This window comes from Phaethon aethereus (assembly GCF_964289735.1).
Source record: "Phaethon aethereus genome assembly, chromosome: 18".
Lineage (NCBI taxonomy): Eukaryota > Metazoa > Chordata > Aves > Phaethontiformes > Phaethontidae > Phaethon > Phaethon aethereus.
This window is the reverse complement of record NC_138594.1, coordinates 11,591,046-11,618,578: the sequence shown is the minus strand read 5'-3', so window position 1 is coordinate 11,618,578 and position 27,533 is coordinate 11,591,046. Positions and strand designations below refer to the sequence as shown.

The window sequence follows — 27,533 nt, the reverse complement described above, 5'->3', positions numbered from 1 at the left end:
ATGGCACCGACGACTCCAAGAGAAGTCGGAGTATGGAGGCAAACCAGAGCTCTTCTCTTCAAGAACTGTCTTATTAAGTGTAGGACTAAAAAAAGCAGCGTTCAGGTGAGCGGAGTGCTTGTTTACTGCTGTCTTCGTTTCTGCATTTACTTTGCATTTAAGTGGCTCCTGAGTCGGAGGCAGTGCTCAGTTATTCATGTCTCTGAAGCTTCATGGTCTCCTCTGAATTTTGGTTTGAAATAAGCTTTTTCAGAAGGTATTGTTGTGATCCTTTCGTTGAAAATGTATCCTAATGTGTACGGCATTATCCAGAAAATATCCGTGAATAAACAGTGCAAACTTAGTGAATTTTTAAAAAATACTGCACCCATAACTGAGCAGTATAGCGGGATTAAGCCTCTCCAGAAGATTTTTATCTCCTCTAACAGTTTAGCCCTGCACATAGGTGATGGGTATCATACGTAAAGGTTCGTTCTGAGGTGAAGAAGAGACAGTGCAGTGCTTGGCTAGATTTGTTTAATGGTTCGTGGTTGTGTTTTGCTGCTTTCCAAATAACGTAAGTTTGCTGATACATAAAGCATGTAGAATTATCCCTTTGTACCTTAAAATGGCTTCTTAGCTTACCAAAGCATGCGATTAAAACCCTGCTTCAGTGCCAGAGAAGGACGTGGCATTAAAATGGCTCTTGCATTGAAAACGTGCAGAGAACTCTGCAGTTAAGTGATTGAACTCCCAGTCCCTTCCTTGAGCTTCGTGTAACTGGGATCAACTTTTGGAAAGTCTCGCTTCTACGAAAACTTGCGAAGTTTTCATATTTATTTCTTTCTCTGCACAGGAGATCCTTTTCCCACTCTTTTTCTTGTTTTGGCTAATTCTGATGAGCATGATGCATCCGCATAGGAAATACGGCGAGGTCGCCAACACCAACCTCGGCACTCTGGATACCTCCATGCTGGTGAATTTTGTCATCGGATACACACCGCCAACCCGAATGGCGCGAGAAATCATGAAGAAAGTGGCTTTTGATAACTTCGAAGATGGTATTCGGAACTGAAGCGTTTTGTTTTCCTCAGTATATCTTGCGCTGTGGCTTGCGTTTGAAGGGGGAGCTCACTGTTGCTGTTGCTGACAGAAAAACCCATTTCTTTTCCATCGCAGATGGAGAACAGACTGTGAAGGAGGGGTTTTTTCGTTGAGGTTTTTTTTTTTTTTTTGCTTGGTTGGCAAATGTACTGGCACCGCTGTCTCAAAGCGGTTTGTGTTCTGCTGTTGCAGCCAACCAGTGTTGTGTGGCTGCAGTAAAGGTTTTTGGAGGACCCAAATGCAAAGTACAAAAAGCCCCTGAACAGCTCTAGGGCTAATTAGTACTTGTCCTGTGACATCCTGGGGCAAATTCAGGAGATGATACTGTCCTGCAGATATATTAGGTCATGTTTTCTAGTCTCTTGTTACGATCAAAGCAACATTTTAAATGTTTATTTTTTTTTTAATGGCAATTCCTGTTAACACTGTGTCACCTTCTGAAAGAAATTTTTCTCCCCCCCCCCAGCTTGTTTTTTTTAAGTGCTTTGCCTGCACGGCTGACACATCCAGTGGGAATTTATCTCTCCAAAACGACTCTGATGTATTTTTAGTTTGGTGTCCTTGATTCTCTTCCTTGCGGTATGCATGCTTCAAAGGTGCTGCCGAGGAACAGCCCAGCCCCACATCTGCATTTCCCTTATGGTGCCCTCGGCTGCTTCGAGCAAACGGTCCCGCTTCCCACCTTCGCAGCCCATCTTCCTCCCATCCTCTGCTGAAGTCACTGGCAAAATACCATGTTTTCATATATTCAGCCCTCTGCACTGATTTCATCCGCCCTTCTTAAAAGCGCTGGTGCTGGAGAATAAACTGTCGGGTAGCTGGCAGAGGATTGGGGCACAGAAGCTCTTGGAGCAGCAAAAAATGGGAGGAAAAAGGGGAAGAGTTGGGGGTAAATTTGAATTGCCCGCCTTGCTACTGAGCCACACTGCAGCAGGTTCCTGTTCAGGAAAATACTTCCTTTACTAGGACAAAAATACAGCCCTATATGTGTCCAAACCCAAATAAATCATTCGTTATTGGCATGGCACTTCTTTAAAACAGTGTTGCACATTTTTTCTTCCTGCTGTGCCGATACCTAAATTGACATGATAATTTCTTCTATCTTGCAGGCATCATCACAGAGGAGTATTTAAGTGAAGAGGAGCTGCAAGAAGCCAGTGCCTTCAAACCGTCAAACTTTGTGGGTGTAGTGTTCAACGATGCCATGTCCTACCAGCTGAGGTTTCCCGATTCAGTCGCTATGTCTTCCATTTATATGGAATCGAGAGGTAAATGTACATGCTTTTGTATTTATCCGTAAGGAGATAAACTGAAAAATCATTCCCTCTTTTTCTTTTTTGGCCTGATGTTGCATATATTGGGGTTTTGGAATTTTTTTTCACCGTTTATGAGGGGTCACCTCAAGCTGCAGCATCTTTACGTTAGGGATAGGACGGCTGTACCTCCAGCTTTTCGCATTTTAAAATGCCTTGTTTTATTCTGCAGCCAGTTGCTCCAACCTGCGGAAAGGGTGTGAATCGGTAATGTACTGGAGCTCGGGATTTACAGCTCTGCAAGCCTGCATCGATGCCGCAATTATACAGGTAAATCTGAAAAAATAATGTAATAAAACCAAGGAGGTTCAAATCCCTGGACTGCCCTGGCTCTGACTGTTTTTGTGATGTCGTCCGTTAATTGTGTAAAATGCCACATCAAAAATCAGCTTGAATCCTATGAGCCGGCAGCGTATTTTGTGTGTGTTTTGCCATATGTTGTACAGCAGCGTTCTCGTCCAGTTGAATAACGCAGACGTTTGTCTTTTGCGTCCAAACGAGCCCGCACCGTACATCGCAGCAGCCGTCAAAACGCGAAGGCTTGACGGTGCTCACCCGAAAATCCTGTTTAAGATGCTGTGCCAAAAGGGGCTGCAGAATTTGCCTTGCGGTTCTGTTGTCAGCGGTGCTCTCCTCTGTCTTTCTCTCCCGTCATGCCGCTCGCCGTGAGAGCGAGTCTCGTCTTTTTATGTGATGGGAATTGCAGAATTGTTCATTTTATCTCCAGGTGTTCAGGTGTTCTCCAATTTCCGTGCTTTTGGACCGGGATTCAGGGTCAGAGAGGTTTGGGGGTCCCCGGATCTTTCCCTGTCAGCAGGGATGGAGACTGGGCTGAGCCGGGGCCGCTGCCGCTGGGGGGGACGGGGCTGTAACATCAGGAGTGATGCAGAAATAACTCTTCATTCTTTTCCTTTTAGCTGAAGACGAATCAGTCGGTTTGGGAACAACTGGAGCTGACGAGAGCAGTGGTCATGGGAGAGGCTGCAGTGGTGGAAATAGATAATTTTCCTCGTGCAATCATTTTAATTTACCTAGTGATCGCTTTCTCACCGTTTGGGTATTATCTGGCGATTCATATTGTGGCAGAAAAGGAGAGGAAGTTGAAGGAATTCTTAAAAATACTGGGACTTCACGACACTGCCTTTTGGTATGTGAGTGTTTGGTATAACCCCTTCTTTATAAAAGAAAGACAAAATATAGCAAGAAATATTTAAAAAAAATAACGCTTTCTAGGAAGAACTCCTCTATCCCATCCTCCAATTTTGTAATTCTTTTCAGTCTGATTAACTGAAAACAGCCTAAAAGTGAGATACACTGTAAAATCTGATGTAGCGATACTTGCAGTATCATGAAAATAGGAATATTTTAATACCATTTTACATTTATGCATGTAAAGTTATGCCAGACTTAGAGGGGTTAAATGTGATGATGTTTGAGATTTTTATGTAGTTTGATTTTTATTGGTTTTGAATATTTTTGGCTCAGTACCTCCTTTTCTGGAGGCTCAACAGGTAACCTGCAGCCTCCCTCCAGAGCTTAGCAGCAGTTTGTCCGACGCATAACTAAATGAATCTTGCTCTGTAATTCTAACCTGACAGAGCAGTCTCAGCAACAGGTTTTAATTCGTTTCCTTACCCTGGTGGAAATTGTCCGATGCAATATAATGTTGTTTGTGGTCTGGGTGTTTTTCCCAAACGAGAGGTTGTACTAATTTGAAGTCGTTGACAGTTGCAGAGAGAAAAACGGGTTTAGCTTTGCCGCAGTGGCCGACGGTATTTTAGCATCTTTCCCTGCTGCACCGTAACAGCCAGCTGGGGTTGTCTGGGTTATATTTTTCTGGTTGCTTTTGTTTTATTTCTGCACCCAAGCTCTTTTTTTGACAGTCAGTTCTGTCACCATTTGCCGTCCTTGGTGACAAATCTTGCCAAGTCCTTCGCCCGCAGCGTTGTCGGCTGTCCCCACTCGCCCCTCGCACGTCAGCACTGAGCATCTCTGCTCTGGAGAAAATAGTTTTACTTTTCCCATGTGAAATGGGAGCGATCTGCAAAGGCACACCGGTAGTGCAGCTTCGGTCGACCGCTGCAAATAACTCAGGAACTTGTTTGTGAGGAAAAGGTGTCATTTTTTTTACTAGCTGTACACAAACCGCCCTTGTTTCCCGAGGTTAGAGTTGCTCACAGACTTGCAGCTCTGCTTTTGAAAAGGAAAGGATTTTATTACCCTGCCCGGCTACTGGAATGACTAGTGTATTAAATTTTAAATAGAATTTCTTTAATTATTGAAACCTACTACTCAGTTTCCCTATTTTAGTTATACCAGGGGATTAATTATGTAAGTTAGGGGGAAAAAAAAATTATAATGAATCATCTAATTGTGTATCATTTTGATGCTGTGGGTATTGATGTTTGTGCTCTAATGCTTAGAACAATTACAGGGATGTTTACAAGAGCTCTTTTTATTTGGGGGCGCTTGTTTTGTTGCAAGCCTGTTCTCTGGTGCGGCTGTCTGGAATACTAAAGAGTGGTAGTTTTAGCTATTTTTGTGGGTGAATAATTCAGGCTTGGAATTCATTGACTGGTTTCTGTTCTTTTTTTCCCCTTTCGCTCCTAGGCTTTCCTGGGTGCTGCTCTACATGAGTCTGATTTTTGTCATGTCCATTCTTATGGCAGTGATTGCAACCGCCTCTTCCCTCTTTCCCCAGAGCAGTGCCTTTGTGATATTTCTCCTTTTTTTCCTGTATGGAATCTCTTCAGTAAGTATTCCTGGACTTGTTCAATTCAGCTATCCCATCCCTGTTTAGATGAGTTTTTTTCTTTCCCAGCTGACCTTGTTCTTTCTACTTAAAGCATCTGGAACAAACGTAGCTTCTGTAGGACCTAACGGTGGTGGGTATCTTACCTGTCCCCATCCCCTTCCCTGGGGCTGCGCTGGTTTGGGATCCTGTACGGCTCTCGGCCGTCACTGTGAGAAATAGCTTTCCTTACTGAAGTACCTGAGTTTATAATCATCTGTCTTTGAGCTGAAAACAGTCTGTGCAGCACCATTTTGAAGTCTAAAACCATGCCCTCATCTAAACATTTGCTGTTCCTATATAGCATAAGGTTAAAACCCTAATTAAGGGTCAGAGAATTAATTTATACAGCAAATTGCTTGTCTGAGTGCGTAAGCAACCAATGCAGAAATAGCTATTTGTTGACTGCTGTTTACAGAAGCTGTGCTAAGCAGGGTGTATACGCATACGCAGCCGTACGGCTCCTTATTTTTCTTTTGTAATTTTTTTCTCCTCTTTGTTGCCTGGCATCTTTGGGAAGCTCCCTCCGATGGACTGTTTGTCAGGGAAGGGTGGGACGTGGGTGAATGCTGGAGCGACTGTACCAGGACAGTGGTTGGATTTTCAGAGGAAAACGTGAAGCTGTGGTCTTTTTGCTTTAGTTTTTCAATACCTTGTATTATTATTTTTTTAATAGCTTCTTACCATTTTTTATTTTAATCTGTTCGCAGGTTTTCTTTGCGCTTATGCTGACACCTCTATTTAAAAAGTCAAAACATGTGGGTATAGTGGAGTTCTTGGCGACGCTGGCTTTTGGTTTTGTGGGCCTTAATATTGTCCTGCTGGAAGATTTCCCCAAGTCTTTCGTGTGGATTCTTAGCCCCTTGTGTCAGTGCAGCTTCTTGATTGGTGTCGCCCAGGTAAATAACTTTCTACTCCTCAGATTGCAGCCTCATTGCCCTCATTTGTCTTGCACTGTTTTCAGATAGGTTTTGTTGTAGGTATTCTTAAATTTTTTTTTTTTTAATAAACTTGGGGGGGGGGAAGTGCCTATTTTGATAGCTTCCCATAGCAATTTAATTGTAAATTGAAAAGTAAAAGGCAGTGCATCATCAAGCAGCTGCTATTCTTTGTGTTCGTTGCTGTGATCTCAGTCACTTTTTCTTCTTTCTCTCTTTTTTTTTTTTTTTGTTTTTTTTTTTTTCTTCCCCTCCATTGCTGTTTTGCACCGTGCTGTGGTGTCTTTCCGGGCTGGTACAGTGCCGGTAACATCTCCCTCTGTCCGTGTTTGTTGGCAGGTCATGCATCTAGAAGATTATGAAAATGGTGCAACGTTCTCAAATCTAAATCACGGTCCTTACCCACTCTTTATCTCTCTTATTTTATTGGTGCTGGATAGCATATTTTATCTGCTTGTGGCTGTCTACCTTGATCAGGTTATCCCAGGTATGTTAATGAGAAAAATTAGCCTGAACTGTGCTGGCATCACCAGTTCCCCAAGTCCGAGCCCGCCATGGCTCGTGCCATTTCTGGTTGCATTTCAGCTGTGGAGAAGGGAGATGCTGCTGTTTACAAATGCATTTTACGCCGTGACTCAGAATACTTTCGGCTGAAATAATTTATATCCCACTAAAACCATGAGATGGGAGGAGGGCTGTTAGCATGTTTAGAGTTAATGGCCTTTATGTATGCCAGCTAAACTCTGTTTCCCTTTTTCCTAGAGGAAAAGCTTCCTTACTGGGTTAACTAGTGCCTCAGCCTTTGCAGTTTGCTCTTACAGGGTTGAAAATTAAAGCCTGCTCTGCCTGTTCCAGGCCTTTCCCTGTGACAGCAGTAGTTTGACATGAAATGCAGAATGAAGTTGTTAATCTTGCGACTAATGCCTGGTTAAGCCCTTCAGCTCCGCTTGCCTCTGATCTCTCTGTCTTTATGTTGCCTGCGTTTAAGTGACCGTTCTTTCAGCACTGGGCGTTTCTCTTGCTTAGAAAGAGATTTGCACATATATTTAAATACTTGGCAAAACTGGAACCTGCTAGCAGTGTTGATGGGAACCGTGGCTTAAAAGCAGATAATGTAGAGTTGGCTGATGAAACCCCTCCAGAATGGAGGTGTGGGCTGGCTCCTGAACTTTTAGCAGGGTAGCTCATGGCTTTTAGAGCTAAAACCCCAAAGGCGAGGAATACCAGCAGTTACCATTAAGAAATTTTTCCCTTTACTATCCAGGGGAGTTTGGACTACGCCGCACGCCATTTTTCTTTATGAAGCCCTCATTTTGGTCAAAGCGCAGAAAAAATTACAAGGAGTTGTACGAGAGCAGCGTCAACGGCAGTTTAAGTTTCAGTGAGATAGTTGAACCTGTGCCTTCCGAATTTCAGGGGAAAGAAGCCATCAGGTACGATTCCTGCCCTGTCCCACAAGCAGTTTAGCCCACCTGGGTCCCTGATATTTAATGTGCAATTTGAAAATCACTCTTGTTTCTCCAATTGTTGGATTCAAATAGCATATGGTATGCATTGCAGAGAGTCCTCCACACACACACACAGAGCACGGCTCGTTTCCATTTGCGGTGAAGCCCCATCGTCGACGACATGGACTCTCTCCAAGGATAAATCACCGGGCTTGAAGAAGGGGTTTGTTTGTGGATTGTATTCCTTCAGTTGGAGTCCTCTCAAAACTGAACGGTTTTCCATTCCCTCAGTTTCTCTGAGGCCACGAGAGGCGTAAGCGGTTGCAGATGTTGAAACGCCTACTCTTCTGGGAGGGTTTAGTTTCTGGTAACACATTTGAGGAGAAAAAGCTGAATTCTAGGTTTGTGTGAAGGCTGTTGTGTCCTCCATAGACCAGAGGAGAACTTCCTGGTGGTTTTACCCAGCTGCTGTATCTCAGAGGGTAAAACTGAAAAATAGATGTCCATGCTCTCGTCTTCCACGTTGCATTTTGTGTCACCCATTGTCTTGCATCTGGACTGTCATGTATTTTTAGTGTGTCTCAGATATTATTTTCAGTATCTTCCTTTTAGCCCTTGTTTCCATCACTTTCCAACGGCATGCCCTGATGTGAGTTGAGGAGCCCTGTGTCTTCACTGCTCCAAGTCAATATTTGAGCATAGTGACCAGAAAAACTCTTGTGCTGTCCATGATATCCGCGTCAATTTTGGGCATCTGCCATAGGTTGAAGGGTCCAGTTTCGATCCTGATGCTCACATGAGAACTTTGTGGCCGTTTTCGCATTATTCATCCACCTTGGACGCTTTCCATAGCATCCCTCCACCGGCTCCCCATCACTTTCATACTATCTTGTCATCTTTCTTGTACAGGTTTTGTTTTCTTTCATACACAGTTCTCCTCCCCGCCATTCACACCTGTAATCCACTCCCCATCCCCATTTTCATGTGTAGGGTGGCCAGGCTTCTAAAACCCACCCTACACATGGTGCCTTCAGATAAACTGGTTGTTTTTTTCATTTTGAAAAACAGTGGGGCTGGAAGTAAGGTTCTTAACTTTTCTTGGAGACAAAGATACCTGCTTGCTTTTGCCTAATTTTGATCAAGAGCTGTCAGTAATCACATCTTTGGAGTCTGGTGTACTAATAGCTATTTTCCATATCCTATCTGTTGAGTCTTCTGTTGTATTGTGAATTTACTGGGGAGTAGCTGTGCCCTTTTCTAGCTTGGGAAACGTCTAGTGTGTTGTTCTACCATGAGAAAGAAACAGAGATTTGAAACAATTCAGTCTGTCATCATAGAAAATACCTTAGAAGGTAACGAGAAAAAACCTTCTGATACCAGGGTGGAGACGGACCAAGTTCTGCAACAAGATGACCTGTCTCTTGACTTGCCTCTACGGGTCTTTAACATGTCTAGTCCCACTTTAGCATGGTTGTCTTGTGACTGTTGCCGACATTCAAAATAACACATAAAGATCCTAAAATAGTTTATAAAATGACCTGTCTTCTTTCAGAATCAGCTGTGTTCAGAAAACATTCAGGAAAAAGGGGGAAACTGTGGAGGCTCTCAGAAGTAAGAACGTTTGAGCTTTTTAGCTGCTTAGCAGATGCAGAGGAGCGATAGCTGAATTGTTGAGTGGTCTTTTGTGTTTCAGTTCGGGCTTTTTGGTTTCTTTTAGTGGGGTGGGGCCTTGGAGCATGAATGCCAGATGTGCTTGTGTGTGTCTTCTCTCACCGCTTTGGCAGTAATCTTCTTTAAAGTGGTACCCCAAAAAGAGGAGCCCTTCCATCCCTAAATAAAGTCAGCTGGCATCGTCCCCGTTATTCCTCCTCCGCTCATGTCATTAGTGATATGATCTTCCCTGCCCCATCTCCCTGATCTTGCCATCTTGTTTCCCCATGTGGCTTTTAAACGTGGCCACCTCGCAGCCAGTGCCGGGACTGCCCCAGCCCCAGCCATCCCGGGCCACGCCGGGCTGTGGAGGTAAGGCGTCCCTTCAGCAGCACGTAAATGCATACCCCATATGTCGGTATTTGAATTTACCTCTGCGGTAGGAGCCGGCACCGGGTGCCACGAGCACATCGCTAACATCTCCGCTTTCTCTTGCACCTGCCTCGGGGACCAGATTTATCCTTTGACATCTATGAAGGTCAGATCACGGCTCTGCTCGGGCACAGCGGGACCGGGAAGACAACGCTGATGAACATCCTTTGCGGGCTGTGTCCACCGACGGACGGTGAGCTTCGCCGCCGTTAGGACATACCCCAGGGGAGGTTTAGATTGGATATTAGGAAAAATTTCTTTACTGAGAGAGAGTGGTCAAGCATTGGCACAGGCTGCCCAGGGAGGTGGTGGAGTCACCATCACTGGAGGCGTTCAAAAAACGTGTAGACGTGGCACTTCGGGGCATGGTTTACTGGCCATGGTGGTGTTGGGTTGACGGTTGGACTAGGTGATCTTAAAGGTCTTTTCCAACCTTAATGATTCTGTGATTCTGTGAGATTTAAGAACCCTTCTTTTGAAAACCAAAGCTGTTCACCTTTGTTGTTATTTCAGGGTGCAGCAAATTCTTCTCTGAATAACGTCTGGAAGAGTCCACTCTAGATTCACATCCATGTTAGCCCGCTCTCTGGCTGTAAAAAACCTCTCAGTTAATTGACTCTGGGTTTTTGTTGTTTGGGTATTTTTAGGGTTCGTCTCTGTCTACGGACACAAAGTCTCCGAAATCGATGAAATGCTTGAAGTGCGACAAATAGCGGGGGTGTGCCCCCAGTCCGACATACACTTTGATATACTAACTGTGGAGGAGAATCTCTCCATATTTGCTGCAATTAAAGGAATCCCTCAGAATGATTTGATACAAGAGGTAAGTCAGCTGGACACAGATATTGTCTTACATGTTCATTTTTAACCTGTAGGGAGAAATACACTTGGTCTGCACAGCTATTTCTTTAAGACAAGTTTGCAGGGAAATATTACTTTACAGTACAATAGACATAGAGGTACAGATATTTTTAGAAAGATGAACTGTTAATTTTTCCTAGGAAACACAAATGCTCATGAAACATTTTAAATCCCAGCATTTGTATTCAAGCATAGACACCTTTTAACTTCAGGTTTTCTGGAGCTTAAGACCCTGCTTTGGATGTGCAGATTTGTTAGCGGACTGCACAGTTCAGATACAGAATACGCTGTGAATTGAGAAGAGTTAATTTGAATGTTAATAATCTGGTTTAAAGACATGCATAGCCTTTTTTTAACAATAAAATGTGTTTCTTACATTTTAAAGGTGCAGAAGGTGTTGTTGGATTTGGATATGCAGCCCATCAGAGACAATCAAGCTAAAAAATTAAGCGGGGGACAGAAAAGGCGGCTGTCGGTGGGAGTTGCTGTTCTTGGGAACCCAAAGGTGAGCATGGTGGAGGCATTCCCGACTTGCTGTCACTAATACACCTGAGGGTTGACGTCTCTAGTCAACACCAACTAATGCATATAATGTGTAAGATGCAGAAATTGTTACTGGGAGCATCTGTCGCTCTTTTTTTCTTCATTTATGGTTTAAACAATTAAAATAGCTTCAATAGCTCAACCTTTATGCTCAAGGTTGGTAATGGCTTAGGTAATGGCAGTAGCTCTGGATTTGATCTCTTTGTGAAATAAATAGCGTGACAAGTTCTGTGTCGTTTCTGGCAGGTAACATTTAGCCCCCAGCAGCGAAAATGTCGGGAGACTTTCCTTGCAAAGCCAGCCAGGCACTTGGAGCAGGGACCGAGCCAGAGAGCTCTTCTGCGTTACAGACCTATTATTTCTGGCCTGTAAGAATGGGGGCTGCTTTTAGATCTGTATTTAATAATGATGTGCGTGACAGTTTGCTGGGATTTTAAAAACGTGTGTGTATATTTAACCATCCCTTAATAGAGGGAGGGAATCCATAGCTAAACCTAACTATGTTAGAAACAGAATAAAAGGGACTGTGGCATTAAGTTACTATATGATTTTTCCATATGTCACAACAGGAGATGAATTTATTCAAAGCGTGGTGCAGATAGCTGCCTTGCTTACTCTCAGATGTCTCCTACACATTTTAGAGGACTGACTAGCAGGCTTCAGACAAAAAGCCCGGTATCTGTTCCTTAGGTGGGATTTCCTGAGGTCAGCACCTTGCGCACGGATACGCTTTGCGTTTGCAAACGCTTGTTTTTACACACAGGTTTTACTCTTGGATGAGCCAACTGCGGGTATGGATCCGTGTTCGCGGCACATCGTCTGGAACCTCCTGAAAAACAGAAAAGCGAATCGCGTGACCGTTTTCAGTACCCACTTCATGGACGAGGCGGATATCCTCGCCGGTGAGTCCTGCCGCAACAGCCTGGCTACCTAAATTGGTGCTTCTCTAACCATGGTATATGCCTTTATTTGAAATACAGAGTTCGGTTTTGGAGTAAATTGATAGTCCTCTGATTTTGTTTGCTAGTTTGTTTGTTTGTTTCTAGATCGTAAAGCTGTGATTTCTCAAGGGATGCTAAAATGCCTTGGATCTTCTCTTTTTCTCAAAAGCAAATGGGGAATTGGCTACCGCTTGAGGTATGCTTTTTGTGTGATACCTGTTACGTGACATAATATATCTTTTGGTTTTTATTGTTTTCTGTTGAAACTTGTAAGATAGCACCCCTTGCGCCCAAAAAAGATCTTTTTATCATCTTCATACTGGATGTTAGGTGCTCTGGTGGCTGCTAGTTCTGATGCAGGTGTAAGGAAAAAAGCAAGCTTTAAAAACCCAATTTCTTTTGCATTTTCGTAGTATGCACATCGATGCCTATTGCAACACAGAAGCTACAACCTCGCTGATAAGACAGCACATACCTGCAGCCAGCCTGATCCAGGAGAACGACGAGCAGCTCGTGTACACCCTGCCGCTCAAGGACATGGACAAGTTTGCAGGTATTGATGTTTTTGTTGTGCTGCAGGGTTGAACGGCGGCAGGAGAGTAATCCATCGAGCGAGGCTGTAGCCATAAATTGTTGCTTCTGCATTTCCCTGTTTTTATATGTATTTGTTGTTTGGCTGGTATTCAGTCGGAGAGGTTTTTCTCGGGTGAGGGAGGACCTCGTTGCCTCCTCCAAGGGGGTTGTGGTGTGTTAGGAGGGATGTGGGTACCCGGCAGCATGTGCTGGGGAGATGCCTTTAGCAGAAGGGTGAAGAGACCCTTTTGCCCCAGAACGCCCTTGTCCTGCAGAAGGATCATCTTGCTGCAGAGCGTTGTAATAAACAGGGCTGGCCTCCGGTGGGAAGCCAGAAAGCCCCAAGTCCAAATTTCTTTACGGAGAGAGTGGTCAGGCATTGGAACAGGCTGCCCAGGGAGGTGGTGGAGTCACTGTCAGTGGAGGCGTTCAAAAAACGTGTAGATGTGGCACTTCGAGGCACGGTGGCGTTGGGTTGATGGTTGGACTTGATGATCTTAAAGGTCTTTTTCCAACCTTAGTGATTCTGTGATCCCCTTCATTGCGAGCCGCAAGAGCGTTGTGTCTCTGCCTTAGAATTCTCTGGGGAGCGGGGACAGATGTGTTGGTTTCACCAGATGGCAGCAATTTTCTGATCAGTCCTATGCAAGGCTCCTTGCTCATCTCCCAGGAGAAAATGGAAGAAACAGCATGTCCCTTGTGCTATGTGGAAAGCGAAGGGAGAATTCATACTGATGTGAATGTGGCTAATATTTCATAAATGCTTTTTCCCCTCCAGTTGCATTTAACCAGTTAATAATTTATTAGCTTCACCTTTGGCAGCCACTGCATGTAGTTTTGAAAAACAGGCGTCTTTATGCAAGATTGAACCAATTCCCCTGAAGTATTTTAAGGAGAAGCTGATGTTAGGAATATGCCTCAGCCCCTAGTGGGGCAGAAGAAATCACGGAGCTCTGATGAGAATTTTTGGGTGTCCAGTTGCTTTTCCCATTTTACACATTTGCGTTTTCCTTCGTTACGACCTTGGCTCTGAAGCTCCTCATTTTGTCACGTCCTTCACTTCAAAGGACTGTCAAGAGCTCAGTAGCATTTTTTTATCCCAAAGTGCTAATAAGTGCTCTCACTCTGAACGTCATCTTGGTCTTCAAGCTATGCAGACTGTCTAGGATCTTCTGCCCAGTTAAGCCGGCTTTACAGATCTGGGTGTTTATATGTAATTATAAAAAGTTACTCAGTAGTTTAATTTGTAAAATCTCTTTGTGCCTGGGCAGGGATCAAGGTAGGTTGAGCTGTCCCGCAGTCCTTGGGGGGTGATGAGCCCAGGAGAGGGGCTGTCGCAGCCAGCCGGGAGGCAGCTCAGAGCCCAGGAGCTTTAGGATGCTGAGGTGGTTTGAAGAGACACCACATTTTCCCATAGCTGGCCACAGGGCCTGAAGTTCTGGGCTAAAAGGAGCTTGTCCCAACCTTGGTTCTCAAGCCATGACCTGTGTTTTTAATTAAGCAACCATATTTACAGGTTACCTGCTTTCTAGAGTACCGTGCAGAAGGCTTTAGGGATGCCTCTGACGGGCTTGGAGATCTCTCGGGAGACGACGTAATCCCGTTTCGGAGCAACCAATATGTTTCGCTTCTGTCTCTAGGCTTGTTTTCTGACCTCGACACTCATTCCCATTTGGGCGTTATCACGTATGGCGTTTCCATGACAACGCTGGAGGATGTCTATCTGAAGCTGGAAGTTGAGGCAGAGATCGATCAAGCAGGTGGGATGGACCGCAGCTGTTTTCCTCTTTTCCTTCATATTTGATTTAGTCTTAAGTAGTGTAGAATTGCCCGTGGCACATCACTGCTAGAAGCCGTTTTGCTACAGAGGTGAGAATAAAAAATCATCTCGCAGAGCACTGTGCTGAGCAGCACGGGGTGCCTTCGTTCTCACGTTGTTCCAGGCTTTTCAAATATTTAACATGAAAAACACACAAAAGCAGCAAGTTGGGTGGGGAGAGATTCTGGGAGGATCCAGGGAAAAACCATTTAACTGGCTGTCTCTTCAGTAATTAATTTTTCATGCAATCTCCTTACATCTAAATTCTTTGCTTTACAGTTGCACTTCTTATGGCTAGCTTTTGAAAATCCACTTTATTTTTCTAATGGAGCTTACTTTCAAGAAATTTTAAATGCACAGCATAAAATTTATTTCCAACCTTCTGCATGAACAGTAATATTACTAGCCTGCACTAAGCTTTCAGCTGAAAATAGCTGAACTTGTCTTTTTTCCCGTCCTTTAAACTGACTTTCAATTCAAATGAAAAGTTAGGACTGCTTACTATTCCTCCACAATTAAATTCTGCTTTTGATGTCAACTTTAAACTGTTTAAGCTATCTTAATCTTTTTAGAGCTTTCTTTGTGATACAGACTAGTAAACTATCCTGCTCTGCAACGCTTTTGCATGCGTACGAGAGGGTTTAACAGCTGAATGTGCTGGTACTGAATCATACAGATGCATACACAGGCTAACGGCATGAAACCGGGGCAAGGTCCACCTTCGGAGAGGCAGAAAGTCGTACCGTCTGCCTTAAGCGTCTGCTGTGCGGGCGATTCGGGGCGTTGGGGCAGATCGGCGTCATTGAGCTTGGGGTTAAGTTGAGAGATGGGGATGAGATGGTTTCTGCAATAGTGAGGGGAAGGAATCGGTGGCCACCCAGCTTTCTCCAGCCCCGCCATTTCAAACCGCGAAGCTTTGACAGAGCATGAAATCTGTAGAGTTCTACTCCTCCTTTTTCAGATTATAGCGTGTTCAATTCCCAGCAAGTGCAGGATGACATGGATACAAAATCCCTTGACGACATGGAGCAGAGCCTCCTGATGCTCTCGGAGACGAAGGCGCCAGCCATGAGCCATACAGCCCTCTGGAAGAAGCAGGTTTCCACCATAGCAAAAGTTCACTTCCTCAGTCTCAAGCGGGAAAATAAATGCGTGAGAGTTATGTAAGTGTTGGGGCTTTCTCACTTACATACAAAATTCTCAAAATCTGTTTGAATGGTAGCAGAGAAACGGCAGGATGCGATTAATTTCTTTCCCATAGTTACGTTTCAACAATAACAAGCATTACTGTTGCATAGATGCTTTTTTGGGGGGCGAGGGAGATGTTGTTTTAATAACATGCACATGAACTGGGTTGTCTTTCGATGAATTTTAATAAAACCAAAACTTTTATTTCTTTCAGGTTGTTGCTTTTTCTGATTTTTCTTGTAGTTCAGATTTTGCTGTTTTTCATACACCACATCATCAAAAATTCTGTAGCTGCTATCAAACTTTCCCCAGATTTGTACTTGCTGAAACCCAGAGAGGACAATCACAAGTACAGGAGTCGTCTCCTACTGCAGAACTCCACAGGTAGGAGAGCAGAGATGCTCCGCGGGGGCAGCTCCTGTCTCCCCCTCACTCTTTAACATAGCATTTCACGTGGTGGGGAGGGATGGTGTGTGCTACTTTTGGGGTTAGGGACAAAGTTTTTCCTTGAAATTATCCCAAATGAAGAGTTTGCAAGTACGCAGCAATGGTAGAGAGTGAGTATCCTTCGTGCCGTAGGGTTTGGTTCAGAGATCTTCCTCCTCCTCCCATGTCAGGTAGCCTTGTGCTCGCTATGTCTTGAGACAGAAAGATGACCTGTGTGAAGGAGCTGGGTAGGGAGACGCTTAGCTACATGAACATTAAAATCCTGCTACACCACATTTTGGAAAATTCCTTTTTATTTTGACTTAGGGTGTTTTAAAAGCATGTAGCAGCACTCCGGGCAATAGAAACGAGTGTCTGTTGGAGCTGTTGGGAATCTGTGCTTAATACAGCGTCGTTTCTCCAGACTCTGTATCACAGTGCCGCCGGTTTCCTGCTCTCTTAGCTAATTCTCTGTTCAGCTGGAAATTTTGAGTATCCTGATGGTGCTCGCTGGCAGCTCTGCTTCCCCACTGCTGCATTTGACTTGCACAAATTGGAGAATACAAACAAAAAAATTTCTTGAATTCTTTGGAAGCTGTTGAGTGAGAAGCCAAAATAAAAACATTATGTTGTTCAAAATAGCAAAGGACTCTTTTTGGTGGGCGTGTGTAAAGAAACAGTGATCTTTCGTCAGAGGATTATATCACTGAGAAAATGCAGCAATAATTTTGTGTCAAATACTCCAAGGTGGTGATGAGTAGTCACGTTGTTTCCTCTGTCTTACACCAGAATCGGATATCGATGACATTGTCCACTCTCTTGGGAGCATGAACATACTCTTGGAGATGTTCAATGACAGTGATTACGTCTCAGCTGCCCCTCACAGTGCAGCTTTAAACGTGTTTGACCTTGAATCCAGGCAGGTAAGACGGACAGACCAGCTCAGTCGTATCCCAAAGAGCAGTCAGAGCAGCTGGTTAGTTTGTTGTACTCTTGCCTGAAAGGCACATATTGAGTCATATAATCAAATAATATAGTATAATATTGCTTATGCAGGAGGCCGGGAAGGAGGACTTGTATTAACAGAATGGAAATGTTATCAAAATAAATGTACTTCCGTAATGATAATTATGGTAGGCTAATAAAACTTCCATCCCCCTTTCTTCCCCACAGGGGTACAAAAAGCCAAAAGAAATATTTTACTTCACAAGAGACCTGGCATAGAAATTTTGTTTTTTTTTTTACTTGCACTGGCTGAATTATACAACGTGACAGAAGTATAATTCCATGGTGCTGTCATGTGTAAAGAAAAATGAGTTTCTTGGATTGTAAGATTCATTTCAATATGGTCACTGAAGGATTGTCAGAAAGATTTGAACATCAGGGTCGTATTTAATCTCCAACAAAGGAACTGCTTTGCAATATGCCAGCTCTGTCTCTTGTTCCCATTTTTATTCATTGCAAACTGTTAATATTAACGTGACAGTGCGGCCCTTAGCGAATGTAAATTTTTGCCTGTCTGGTTTTTAAAGGCATTAGCGCGAACAGACGAGTGCGGGTCGTTGTGTGTTTTGTTTTTCAGGCTGTAATTGTCTGGAGCATCATTTGTCATAGCATCACAGTTGCATAAAACAGTCTGGGAATTTATTCCAAATAACTTGTTCTCTAGGAGCATGGCTGTTTTCCTGAATTAGGTGATGTGTTGTAACCACCCTGAGCAGCCCAGAGCTTCCCGCAACGCACACTCCAGTATGCAAAGATTTTTCCCAATGTTTAGGTTGAATTAAGCTCCTAGGAGAGCCCTCCCAGGGTATTACCCTTCGTGCAGAAGAGTTAACGTAGCAAACGCTTTCCTTCCCAGAACTACGTTTTCACGGTCGTATTCAACAGTACCATGGTGCATTCCCTGCCGGTTTTGATGAACATTGTCAGCAATCTACTTCTGCGCCATCTGAACGTGACGGAGAGCATTCAGATCTGGAGCAACCCCTTCGTGCAGGTGAGCAGCGCCCTTGGCCGCAGCGGGGGCAAAAGTCACCCTTGAGCACGGGGCGGGTGCCGAAGCGTCCCTGGGGCGAGGGGGGAGCGCAACGGCACGACGTGAGCGGCGGCAGGAGCCGGTCGGGACTGTCTGCGGCACCGAGGGCCACGCTCTGTAGGGTGCTGTGGGGAAGGATGGGGCCCCAGCAGCCAAAAGCCGGTGGAGCGAGTCCGTGGTGGTACGGACCTTGGCGGAATCGAAGAGGACTCAAACGGTGCCGGGGTTTCGTTCCGCAGCGCGCGCAAGCGGTGGAGAAGGGAGCTGGGAAAGAGGATGTCCCGTTGGGAATTTGGAAGGGGTTTCTTACAGGTTGCCTGCCCCTCTGGGGGCGGGATGCGGGGATGCTGGAGGTCTGCTGCCTCCTCTGCAGAGCTGGGGTGGCCTTGAGCAGAGGAGAGGACCTGCTGCAGGAGAGAAATGCTTTAGGAGTTTATTAGGCACCCTTGTAAATACCCCGAAAACTTCCATAGCTATTTTTCTTCATGCTGCAGCTCAGACGATCTTGAGCTACACAGAATATATGTTTTGGCATTTACTGTCATGTGCTGATTCTAACTGCATTTTTTTTTTTTGGTCACGCATCTTTTTTTGCTATTGAGGAAATCTGATTTATATTTCAGAATCTACCAGACACAATTTTCAGACTGGAGATCTATTTTGAAGCTGTGTTACTGGGAATCATTATTACTGGAATGCCACCCTATTTTGCCATGGACAATGCAGAAAACCATAAGGTAAACTCCCAGATGCGGATTCGTAAACTGCAGGAGAACTTAAAAACCTTGGGATTTTGAGGGAAATCTTAAGAAGTGTTTTAAATAGCATCTTTTGCCATGAGAGGCAGTATGGATGTGGCTGCTGTTTGCTGCCTGGGACAGAGCAGATTTGGGAAAAGCCCTCTTTCTTTCTGTGGAAATACTTTTTGCTTCTTTGGCAGCTAAGATCAGCAGTAACTGGGTAACACGCTGATGCACGTCAGCGTAAAAGCAGCGTATCAGGGGAAAACAAGATCCTGCTCGCACACCAAGGCACACAAACGTCGTGTTAATTTTAACTGACATTTAATTAACGCTGCGCTTGCTTTCCTTCTTGCAGATCAAAGCGTACACGCAGCTGAAAATAGCGGGGCTTTATCCCTCCGCTTACTGGACTGGGCAAGCTGTCGTTGACCTCCCGCTGTTTTTCTCCATCCTCGTGCTGATGATAGGCAGCCTCTTCGCCTTTCACTACGGCGTTTATTTCTACGTGGGCAAGTTCCTTGCTGTGGTGAGCGCGGTGGGGACCGGAGCGCACGTGGGGATGTGAGATGGTTGTGTTATTTTCCACAAGTGTTTATTTTTAGTAGGTGGTTCAGCAGACTTTTTCCAACCCATATACAGGGAAAATGCCTAATTAAGGCTGCTGGCGCAGAGGCACCAGTCAGGCACCAAAGGGAGCTACTTTTTGTGGGGGAAAAACACTCATATTTTGGAGTTTCATTCAGAACAGGAATAAAACGGAGCTTTCAAATACAGCATTTTTCTGTCCTCCTTTGCCCTGCCTGCTCTGCGCTCTTTGCTGCCGCCTGATAATTGCTCCATTTGCATCTGCGGGCTGCTAGTGACAAGGTTCCAGCAACTTTGAACGTAGACCAGCTCCCCAATGAGTTGCAGCGTGCGATTAAATTGAAGAGACTACAAATCTTCGTGTCTCTCATATTCAGAGCGGGCTTCCCTGAGATGTTGGCTATAATGGAGAGGAATCAGATTTTTGTAGCTGCTTTCCTAGAAGCTCTGAGTTAATCGAGTTTGGGATGTGACTGTTGCTCTGCAGGGCTATTTTTCTACCAGTGCACCTACCCTTGTTTTAATTTCTGCAGAAATGCTAAGGCTGAAGGTGGACTTCCTAATACTTGCCCAGATCTTCAGGTCAACATTTATGGGAGCCTGTGTTATTAAAATAAAAAAAAAGGGAGGAAATAGTTTAAAGGAATCTGAGTGAGGTTCCTGCCTATCCACGTACTCTTTTAGTTGTGTCTTTAATAGTATACGCTATATGTAGCAAGGCAGAAAAACATATCAAATTAAGTGGCGAAATTGGATCCAGAGTTACCCAGCACCCTAAAGTAATTCCATAAGTTGTAATAATAAGTAATTTCATAATTATATAGGTTGATACTTACATAAAAAAAATTCACCCTTGGGTTCTCGCTGTACATTTCCTGAGAAAACTTTTCTTCTCTTTGCAGATTTTTTGCCTGATTGGCTATGTCCCATCCGTCGTGCTCTTCACATACGTGGTCTCCTTCACGTTTAAAAAAGTCCAGAATACGAAAGAATTTTGGTCATTTATATTTTCAGTGGTGAGTAACTTTACCTTGATTTTGATTAGCTGGGAAGATTGGTAAATATTTCAAATTTCTTCTGCATTAAGGACACACTTCTAAATAAAATAATGGGGAAGCCTGTTGTGGTTCTGGAGATAACCAATGTCTCTTTATCACTGCTATATGCTAAATGATAAAAGCTTTAAAAAAATGTGCCTCAGATTAGATAACTTATGCTTAGAGAGTCTGAACTCTCTAATGAAAATTTAGTTTATTTAGACTAGATATTAGGAAAAATTTCTTTACGGGGAGAGTGGTCAAGCATTGGCACAGGCTGCCCAGGGCGGTGGTGGAGTCACCATCACTGGAGGTGTTCAAAAAACATGTAGACGTGGCACTTTGGGACATGGTTTAGTGGGCGTGGTGGTGTTGGGTTGATGGTTGGACTAGGTGATCTTATAGGTCTTTTTCCAACCTTAATGTTTCTGTGAAAATGGCCTTTTTTCACCTTTTCTTTTGTACAGACAGCCTTGCTCTGCACAGTTGTCACTGAAGTGGCCTTTTTTCTGGACTATTACCTGGTAACCACCATCCTGCATTATGTCTTCTCCATCTTCATCCCTATTTATCCCCTTATTGGCTGTCTGATTTGTTTCATAAAGGTAAGGGGTTACAGGAGATCCTCTCCGGAGCATTTGCAGATGGCTGGGATTGGGTGGGCGTCTTTAATGGTAACGGGTCAGCAGATACCTGCCTAATGGTGTCACGTCATCCGTAGCCATTTAACACGTGAAGAATAGCAACCGCTGGTGAAAAGTCACCTTTTCCTGTAAGCAGGGTCTTGCGGTTTTAAAATGAGGGAAGACAGACAAGTCTTCCGTTAAGTATCTAAAGGCAAACCATGCGTTCCTCTGTCTGTGGACGGGGCGAACCCGGTGATGGGAGATGGGTTAGTTGGGAGTTGATGGCTTTCAACCAGGAGCAGCTGCCGGTGGAAGGTTGGTGGACATTTATTGGCATCAGAGTGGTGCAAGGAGGGTCTCTGCAGAGCTCAGAAAGTGCTTGAGCAGCGTAACTTAAATGGCTGATCTGAGATTAAAGTGCGATGTAGAATACGCAGTCTCTGGTAGGCGATTATTTACCTGAACGTGGTTTTTTACGTTGTCAGGTCTCGTGGAAAGGGAAGCGAAAGAATGGAGGATACTATGACCCGTGGGACCGGCTCCTGGTAGCAGTTATAGCTGTAAGCATGATTATTGGATTATTTGCCATTTTGCTGTAGAGAATTGCTAACTCCTGCTGGGAGGCCCCTTCTGTTGAGGCATCTTTATTAATAAAGATTTGATCTAATGCTGAGCATCACTGGAGCCTGCAGCTTTGCAACCTGTTGCAGCATGAACAGCATCAGTAAAAGCTGCTGTGCCTACCAGCTCAACATCTGCTGCTTCAGTAGTCTTCTTAGCGGTGCTGATATTAATCCTGATTATTATGGGAGCCTGTGCTGATGGAGCAAGAACTCCAGAGCAGGGGACAGTCCCTTCTCCCTCCAAAAACCATATAACTGCTATTAAATCTAAGCAGACTCTGGTTGCGCATCCTCAGTGTCGACCCACTGAGCAGCATCTAATGGTACGTTTCATTTTCTCGGAAACACCAGCACTTCTGTGGTGGGGGAAGAGCTGGAGCTTCTTGTCACTCTGCACTGGTGGGATCACCTATAGGGTGATCGCCAGCCTCGCAGGGCGGGCAGCGCTCCAACTAACCAGAACTCTGTGGGTTTTAGCCCTATTTGCAGTGTGTCGTGTGGCTCTTCCTACTGCGATGTTTCGAGCTGAAGAATGGAGGGAGGACAGTTAGAGAGGATCCGTTTTTCAGGTGTGTCTCTGTTGAAAATAGACTTTTAAAAAGAAATAGTCCAAAGGAGCCATTTCTAAAAACGATGCTGGTGATTAAACTGGAATATGCAGTGTATAACTATTGGGAATATTGCAGAAAATAAAATACCTGTGGCTATATTGTCTGTGTATATATATATATATACACACACACATCCCAAGTGTCTGTAAAGAATTTGTTCTATTGACTTTAGTTGTCTGAAATTCAGTCAATAAAGTACATAAATAGGGCTTCTCCTTCCTTTTAAGCTCTATCAGTACAAAATCAGGAATTTTGTAAGGAGGTCGCCTATATTAAAAAAACAGGAGACCTTCCTTTCCCTTTGCACGCCTATAGATGCCATCCCCCAACAAAGAGCTCAGCGTAAGGATGACATAGCTGCAGTTGTTGACAGCTCTTTCTGCTCTTTTGGGGCTTCTCAGATGTGCTGCCCAAAGGTGTTGCTCTGGGGTTCGGCAGCACAGGTCGCTTTCTGCATCAAAGCAGCGAGCGCGTCGCAGCCGAACGCCGAGCAGAGGCGTCATGTTGTTTTCTTTCCCTTAGAAAATGTTTTACAAAAGCCAAAACCTGGAAGTTCCCGGATGTCCCACGTGACGAAAACGAAGATGAAGATGTGAGGGCGGAGAGGCTGCGAGTCCAAGAAATACTGAGCAGCCCCAAAAATGAGGAGGTAATGCCGTGCGCCCCTGGGTGCTACCCAAAACCCAACTTTGGAGGTTTCCCAGAGCCGCTGGGATCTGCAGCCGCTTCTCTCTCCTCTACTAGATGCCAGCAATCCTGGTCAGCAGCTTGCACAAAGAGTTTAATGAAAGGAAGGAATTTCTTCTGGGGAGAAAAATAAAGAAAGTGGCAACAAAACATCTCTCTCTCTGCGTAAAAAAAGGTTGGAGTTAAATCACTTGCTGTTGAGCTGTTGTATTTACAAAAATTACTCTTGCACCCATTTATCTGACCTCACGGGCAACGTTTTGTGTTGTCCTTTCTTTAGGAGAAATACTGGGGTTATTAGGACCCAATGGAGCTGGGAAAAGCACGTTAATTAATATGCTCGTTGGAGAGATTGAGCCAACCAGTGGACAGGTATGCTACATGCTGGAAAACAAATAGTAAATGAATCTGTATTTATTTTTTTTATTCTTCTTATTACAAGCATTCCCAAGTGTTTTTTGCTAAAACTTTACAAAAACAGTTCTGAATCTTACAATATTCCTGAATGAACTCTATAAACTTTCCTTCCAGGTTCTGATGGGAGATTATTCTTTTGGACTGAACAGCGAAGACGACTCAGTGAAATTTGTGGGGTACTGTCCTCAAACCAACCCTCTTTGGCCAGATATTACATTGCAGGAACACTTTGAAATTTATGGTGCTATCAAAGGAATGAGTCAGACTGATGTTAAGGAAGTCATAAAACGGTAAGTATATTATTATAGAATTGGTTTAGGTTTTGTCTATATTTTCCTTAGGGCTTTGCTTTTTTTCTCCACAATTCCTAAGGCGATGTTTTTTTTCATTGAAGTTTATAATTGGATCCTTTCAGCAAATTCAGCAAGTGTGAATTTGTAGGTTAGGAGATAGGGTCAGCCATGCAAAATTCAACTGGTATTTGCTTTTAGTTCTTTTATTTAATTTTTTTTTGAAGCTACAAAGTGCTCGTGATGACCTTTGCAGAGGCTGAAGGCTGGGGAGTCCAGGGCTTGGAGCCATTTCTGGGTTGTCACCTCCTCTAGGACACGGGGCAGATGGCTTAACATGGAAGCGCCCAGCTCCGATTCTGCTTAGTGCCTTGCTTTTTTTATACTTTATATACAAATATGTACAAATATTTGTAACTGAGTTCCTCAAATGAGACTGTTTGCATACTATGCTGTGAGGGGGAAGCCCACCCATCACCCTCTCAGCTTTTCACATGCGGTCCTCCCCCTTCCGCAGCATCGCAAGTGCCCTGGATTTAAAAGACCACCTGCAGAAGACGACGAAGAAGCTGGGCGTAGGGCTGAAACGCAAGGTACAGGGGAGCTCTTCGAGCTGCCGCGTCGGCCGCCTCCTGCAGCCGTCGTGACCTTACCCTTGCCCTTTGCCTTCCTCCCAGCTGTGCTTTGCCCTGAGTATGCTGGGCAACCCGCGGGTCACGCTCTTGGATGAACCGTCGACCGGGATGGATCCGAAAGCCAAGCAGCACATGTGGTGAGTGCCGCTGGGGCTGTGGGTGCCGCAGGCTCATTTCTCTTTGGGGACTTCTTGGATTTTATGTGTGCGTTACCCCTCTTAACACTAGGGAGAGCCACAGACGGGGAATCAACGCTGCCTTAGTGCCCGGTGCGCTTCGGCTGTGTCTCTCCCTGAAGAACTTGGGGATTAAAAGCTTGAAAGTCGCAAGAAATCTTTAAAATATAAGGAGTATAAGGCTTAAGTCATCTTGGTGGAAAAAAATCAGGTGTTAACTGTTGCTACAGGAGTAGTATTGGTCCATAAAATAAAAGAGTTGTGTTTGACCATCCCAGTCCTCTTTTCCTACTAACCCAGGATTTACTCTTACGTGCCAAACGTTTTATCTGGGGACGTTTTGCTTATGTTTTGTAGGCGGGCAATTCGAGCAGCATTTAAGAATAAGGAGAGAGCAGCCATCCTGACCACCCACTACATGGAAGAGGCGGATGCTGTCTGTGACCGTGTGGCCATCCTGGTGTCCGGGCAGCTCAGGTACCGCCGGAGCCCTCCCCTGCGGGCGGGTGTTGTGGCAGGGAGGATAGTACAGCTGTCGACTACAATATATGTCTTTGAAAATATAGGTAGGCAATTTTTTTGCACCTTAAACTTGGAGCAAAATTAAACTCAAACTGCAAAAAGGGTGTGTTAGAAGTTAGGCGGCTTTTTGAGCGCGGTGCAACATGTACAACTCATTTTCTCTCTGCGATTGGTAGATGTATAGGTACTGTCCAACACCTGAAGAGTAAGTTTGGCAGAGGATACTTCTTGGAAATGAAATTAAAAGAAACAGCAGATGTACAGCAGGTGGAGTATCTGCAGAGCCAGATTTTGCACATATTCCCAAACGCAAATCGTCAGGAAAGGTAAACTCTAACAAATACACAGAAAACATTGATACTAATACAAGCCCCTGATTTCTCAGCAGCTCCTTGGCACTGAGTGAGGAATGCCATGACACTAAAATTCACAAAAAATATTTACATAGCTTAAAAAAAAAAAATAAAAAGGAAGTGTTTTGCAGGCCAGCAAAAGCTGCCAGGGCAGCGGCTGTGAGCCCTGCGTGCAGATGTTCGGCACGGAGGAACCAAAACTCGATGTCTGCGTAGCTGTTGGTTGGAGACTTCCTCCTTGGTTGGGCCCTCCCGGGAAACGAGGGTGAAATCGGAGTCGCTGAGTCAGTGGCCCTTACCTAGAAATGCTTGAAGGTTTTCTGGGTGTCCCTCAAAGTTTGAGGGTGGGTTGGTTGGTTTTCCCCCAACAGCTTTGAATTTCTGCCGTATGAACCTGAGGGTCTGGCTTGGTGACCGCTGCTGATTCTCTGCAAAACAGGCGCTGCAGGCGTCGTGCAAGAGCGTTCCTCGGTGCAGGAGATTTGGAGGAGAGTTTATTTTTCAGAAGCAATTGTGTGGGGCAGAGCAGTTCTCTGTTCTGGAGCCTGGGTTGCGGCAACTGCTGCGTGATGCAAAGTCCCCAGAGATCCTGTCACCTCTGTCTGAGTTCATCTGAAAGACAAAAACCTCATAACTGTGGGAGTTCCAGGCAGAGATTTTTCTTTCATGATTTTACAGGCAGAATGTAATGGCTGAATCTCAGCTGAAGAGCGTATAAATCATAGAGCGCTCTCAGTGGGATCTCAGATGATGCACCTGGACCTGGATCTCCGAGACAGATTATAAACCAGCCGGTCTCCTGGAACTGCATTGTTCCTGTTGTCTTGTATGGTGATGACTAGTCAAAATGCCTGGAGTAACCTTCAGAAAATAAATTTGAATCCATTCACCTGGATATTAATATTTTTGCTTTGAGTAATTTTACCCGAAGCTAAATTTGCTTTATTTCTTTGTTCCAGCTTTGCTTCTATTTTGGCGTACAAAATTCCTAAAGAAGACGTACAGTCGCTTTCACATTCTTTTTCCAAGCTGGAAGAAGGTAATTAAGCACTTGCCACGCATCACGTGCAGAAACCATTTTGTCTCGCATAACTGACGCATTTACCATGCGGGGTGGCACTTTTGCATTTCTGTTCCAAATTAATTTTTTTTTTTTCTATTATTATTGCTGACCCCAAATCTGTTTCTTGTGAAATCAAGAGTAAGCACTTGTACCAGCTTAAAATGCTTTAAATCTAGTTGTGTCAGATAATGAAGTGTTGCTAAATAGTCTTTCATAAATTCTTTCAACAGTAAAACACGCCTTTAACATCGAGGAGTACAGCTTTTCTCAGGCAACACTGGAACAGGTATGTTAAAGCAAATGATATTTTGTGGAAGTAAAGCCTTCCAGGTGAACGTGTTGCAGGTTTTTAGACAGGGTTTTCGGGAGCGTCCAGAGTGGATTTGCTTTGTCCCTGCCATATAGTTGTCGTGCGTCCAGGCTGAGCGAGTCGTTGTGGATGGAGGGGCTGATGAGCCCTGCGCGGGCAGCATGTCCCCCGTGCCCGGCTTTCCGGCAGCGGGGGCTGCTCTGCTATTGCCTGTTTGGGCATTTTTGGGGAAGTGAAGTCCACTTTTCCCAAGTGAATTGGAACTGCCAGTTCCCTTGCTCTCTTTATTCCCATTTTCTCCTTTCTTTTTAAAATAAGACACACCAACTGCAGCGACTGGAGCAAGATAAATTTGTGACATTAGTGGAAGTGCTGCTCTGATTTAATCAAAAGATGGGCATTGCATGGCTCATTTCTGAAAGGAGGGTAAAGCTGAGGCTTCTTATTGCTTATTCTGGATTAGTTATTGCTGACGGTAAATGTCCCTCAGTGTGTATTTGGTTCAACTTCCTTTTCATTGCGCTCTTGAAACGAGGCGGGAGGGTAGGAGCAAGGAGAAAAAACCCAAAATACTGAAAACTTCCTACTCGGAGATGAAGCAAGATGTTCCATATCTGTGAGATTTTTACCATGAATTCTATCTGTGACCCAGAAAGTTCCTACAAGGAGAATGGCATGCTCACATCCTTTCTGCCTCTTCCAGGTTTTTGTGGAGCTTGCTAGAGAGCAGGAGGAGGAGGACAGCAGCTTCGGCACCCTGAACAGCACGCTGTGGTGGGAGAGGACGCAGGAAGACCGAGTCGTTTTCTGA

General features: G+C 44.6%; 1 protein-coding gene across 1 annotated transcript; it reads left to right on the top strand.

Moving 5' to 3' along the window:
* Positions 1-27,533, top strand: ABCA5 (ATP binding cassette subfamily A member 5; the record flags this gene model as incomplete). Its single annotated transcript, XM_082008040.1, has 38 exons — positions 1-105; positions 836-1,040; positions 2,193-2,351; positions 2,569-2,666; positions 3,314-3,543; positions 5,007-5,148; positions 5,898-6,086; positions 6,465-6,612; positions 7,390-7,558; positions 9,126-9,184; positions 9,738-9,848; positions 10,303-10,478; positions 10,902-11,021; positions 11,823-11,961; positions 12,106-12,196; positions 12,414-12,553; positions 14,214-14,333; positions 15,354-15,555; positions 15,795-15,964; positions 16,796-16,929; positions 17,868-18,005; positions 18,668-18,781; positions 19,143-19,313; positions 20,275-20,388; positions 20,877-21,014; positions 21,521-21,595; positions 22,136-22,227; positions 22,792-22,918; positions 23,014-23,131; positions 23,237-23,328; positions 23,488-23,663; positions 24,181-24,256; positions 24,341-24,435; positions 24,832-24,951; positions 25,173-25,322; positions 26,309-26,388; positions 26,643-26,698; positions 27,426-27,533. 38 exons carry the CDS (start codon positions 1-3, stop codon positions 27,531-27,533), a joined length of 4,947 nt encoding a protein of 1,648 aa, XP_081864166.1.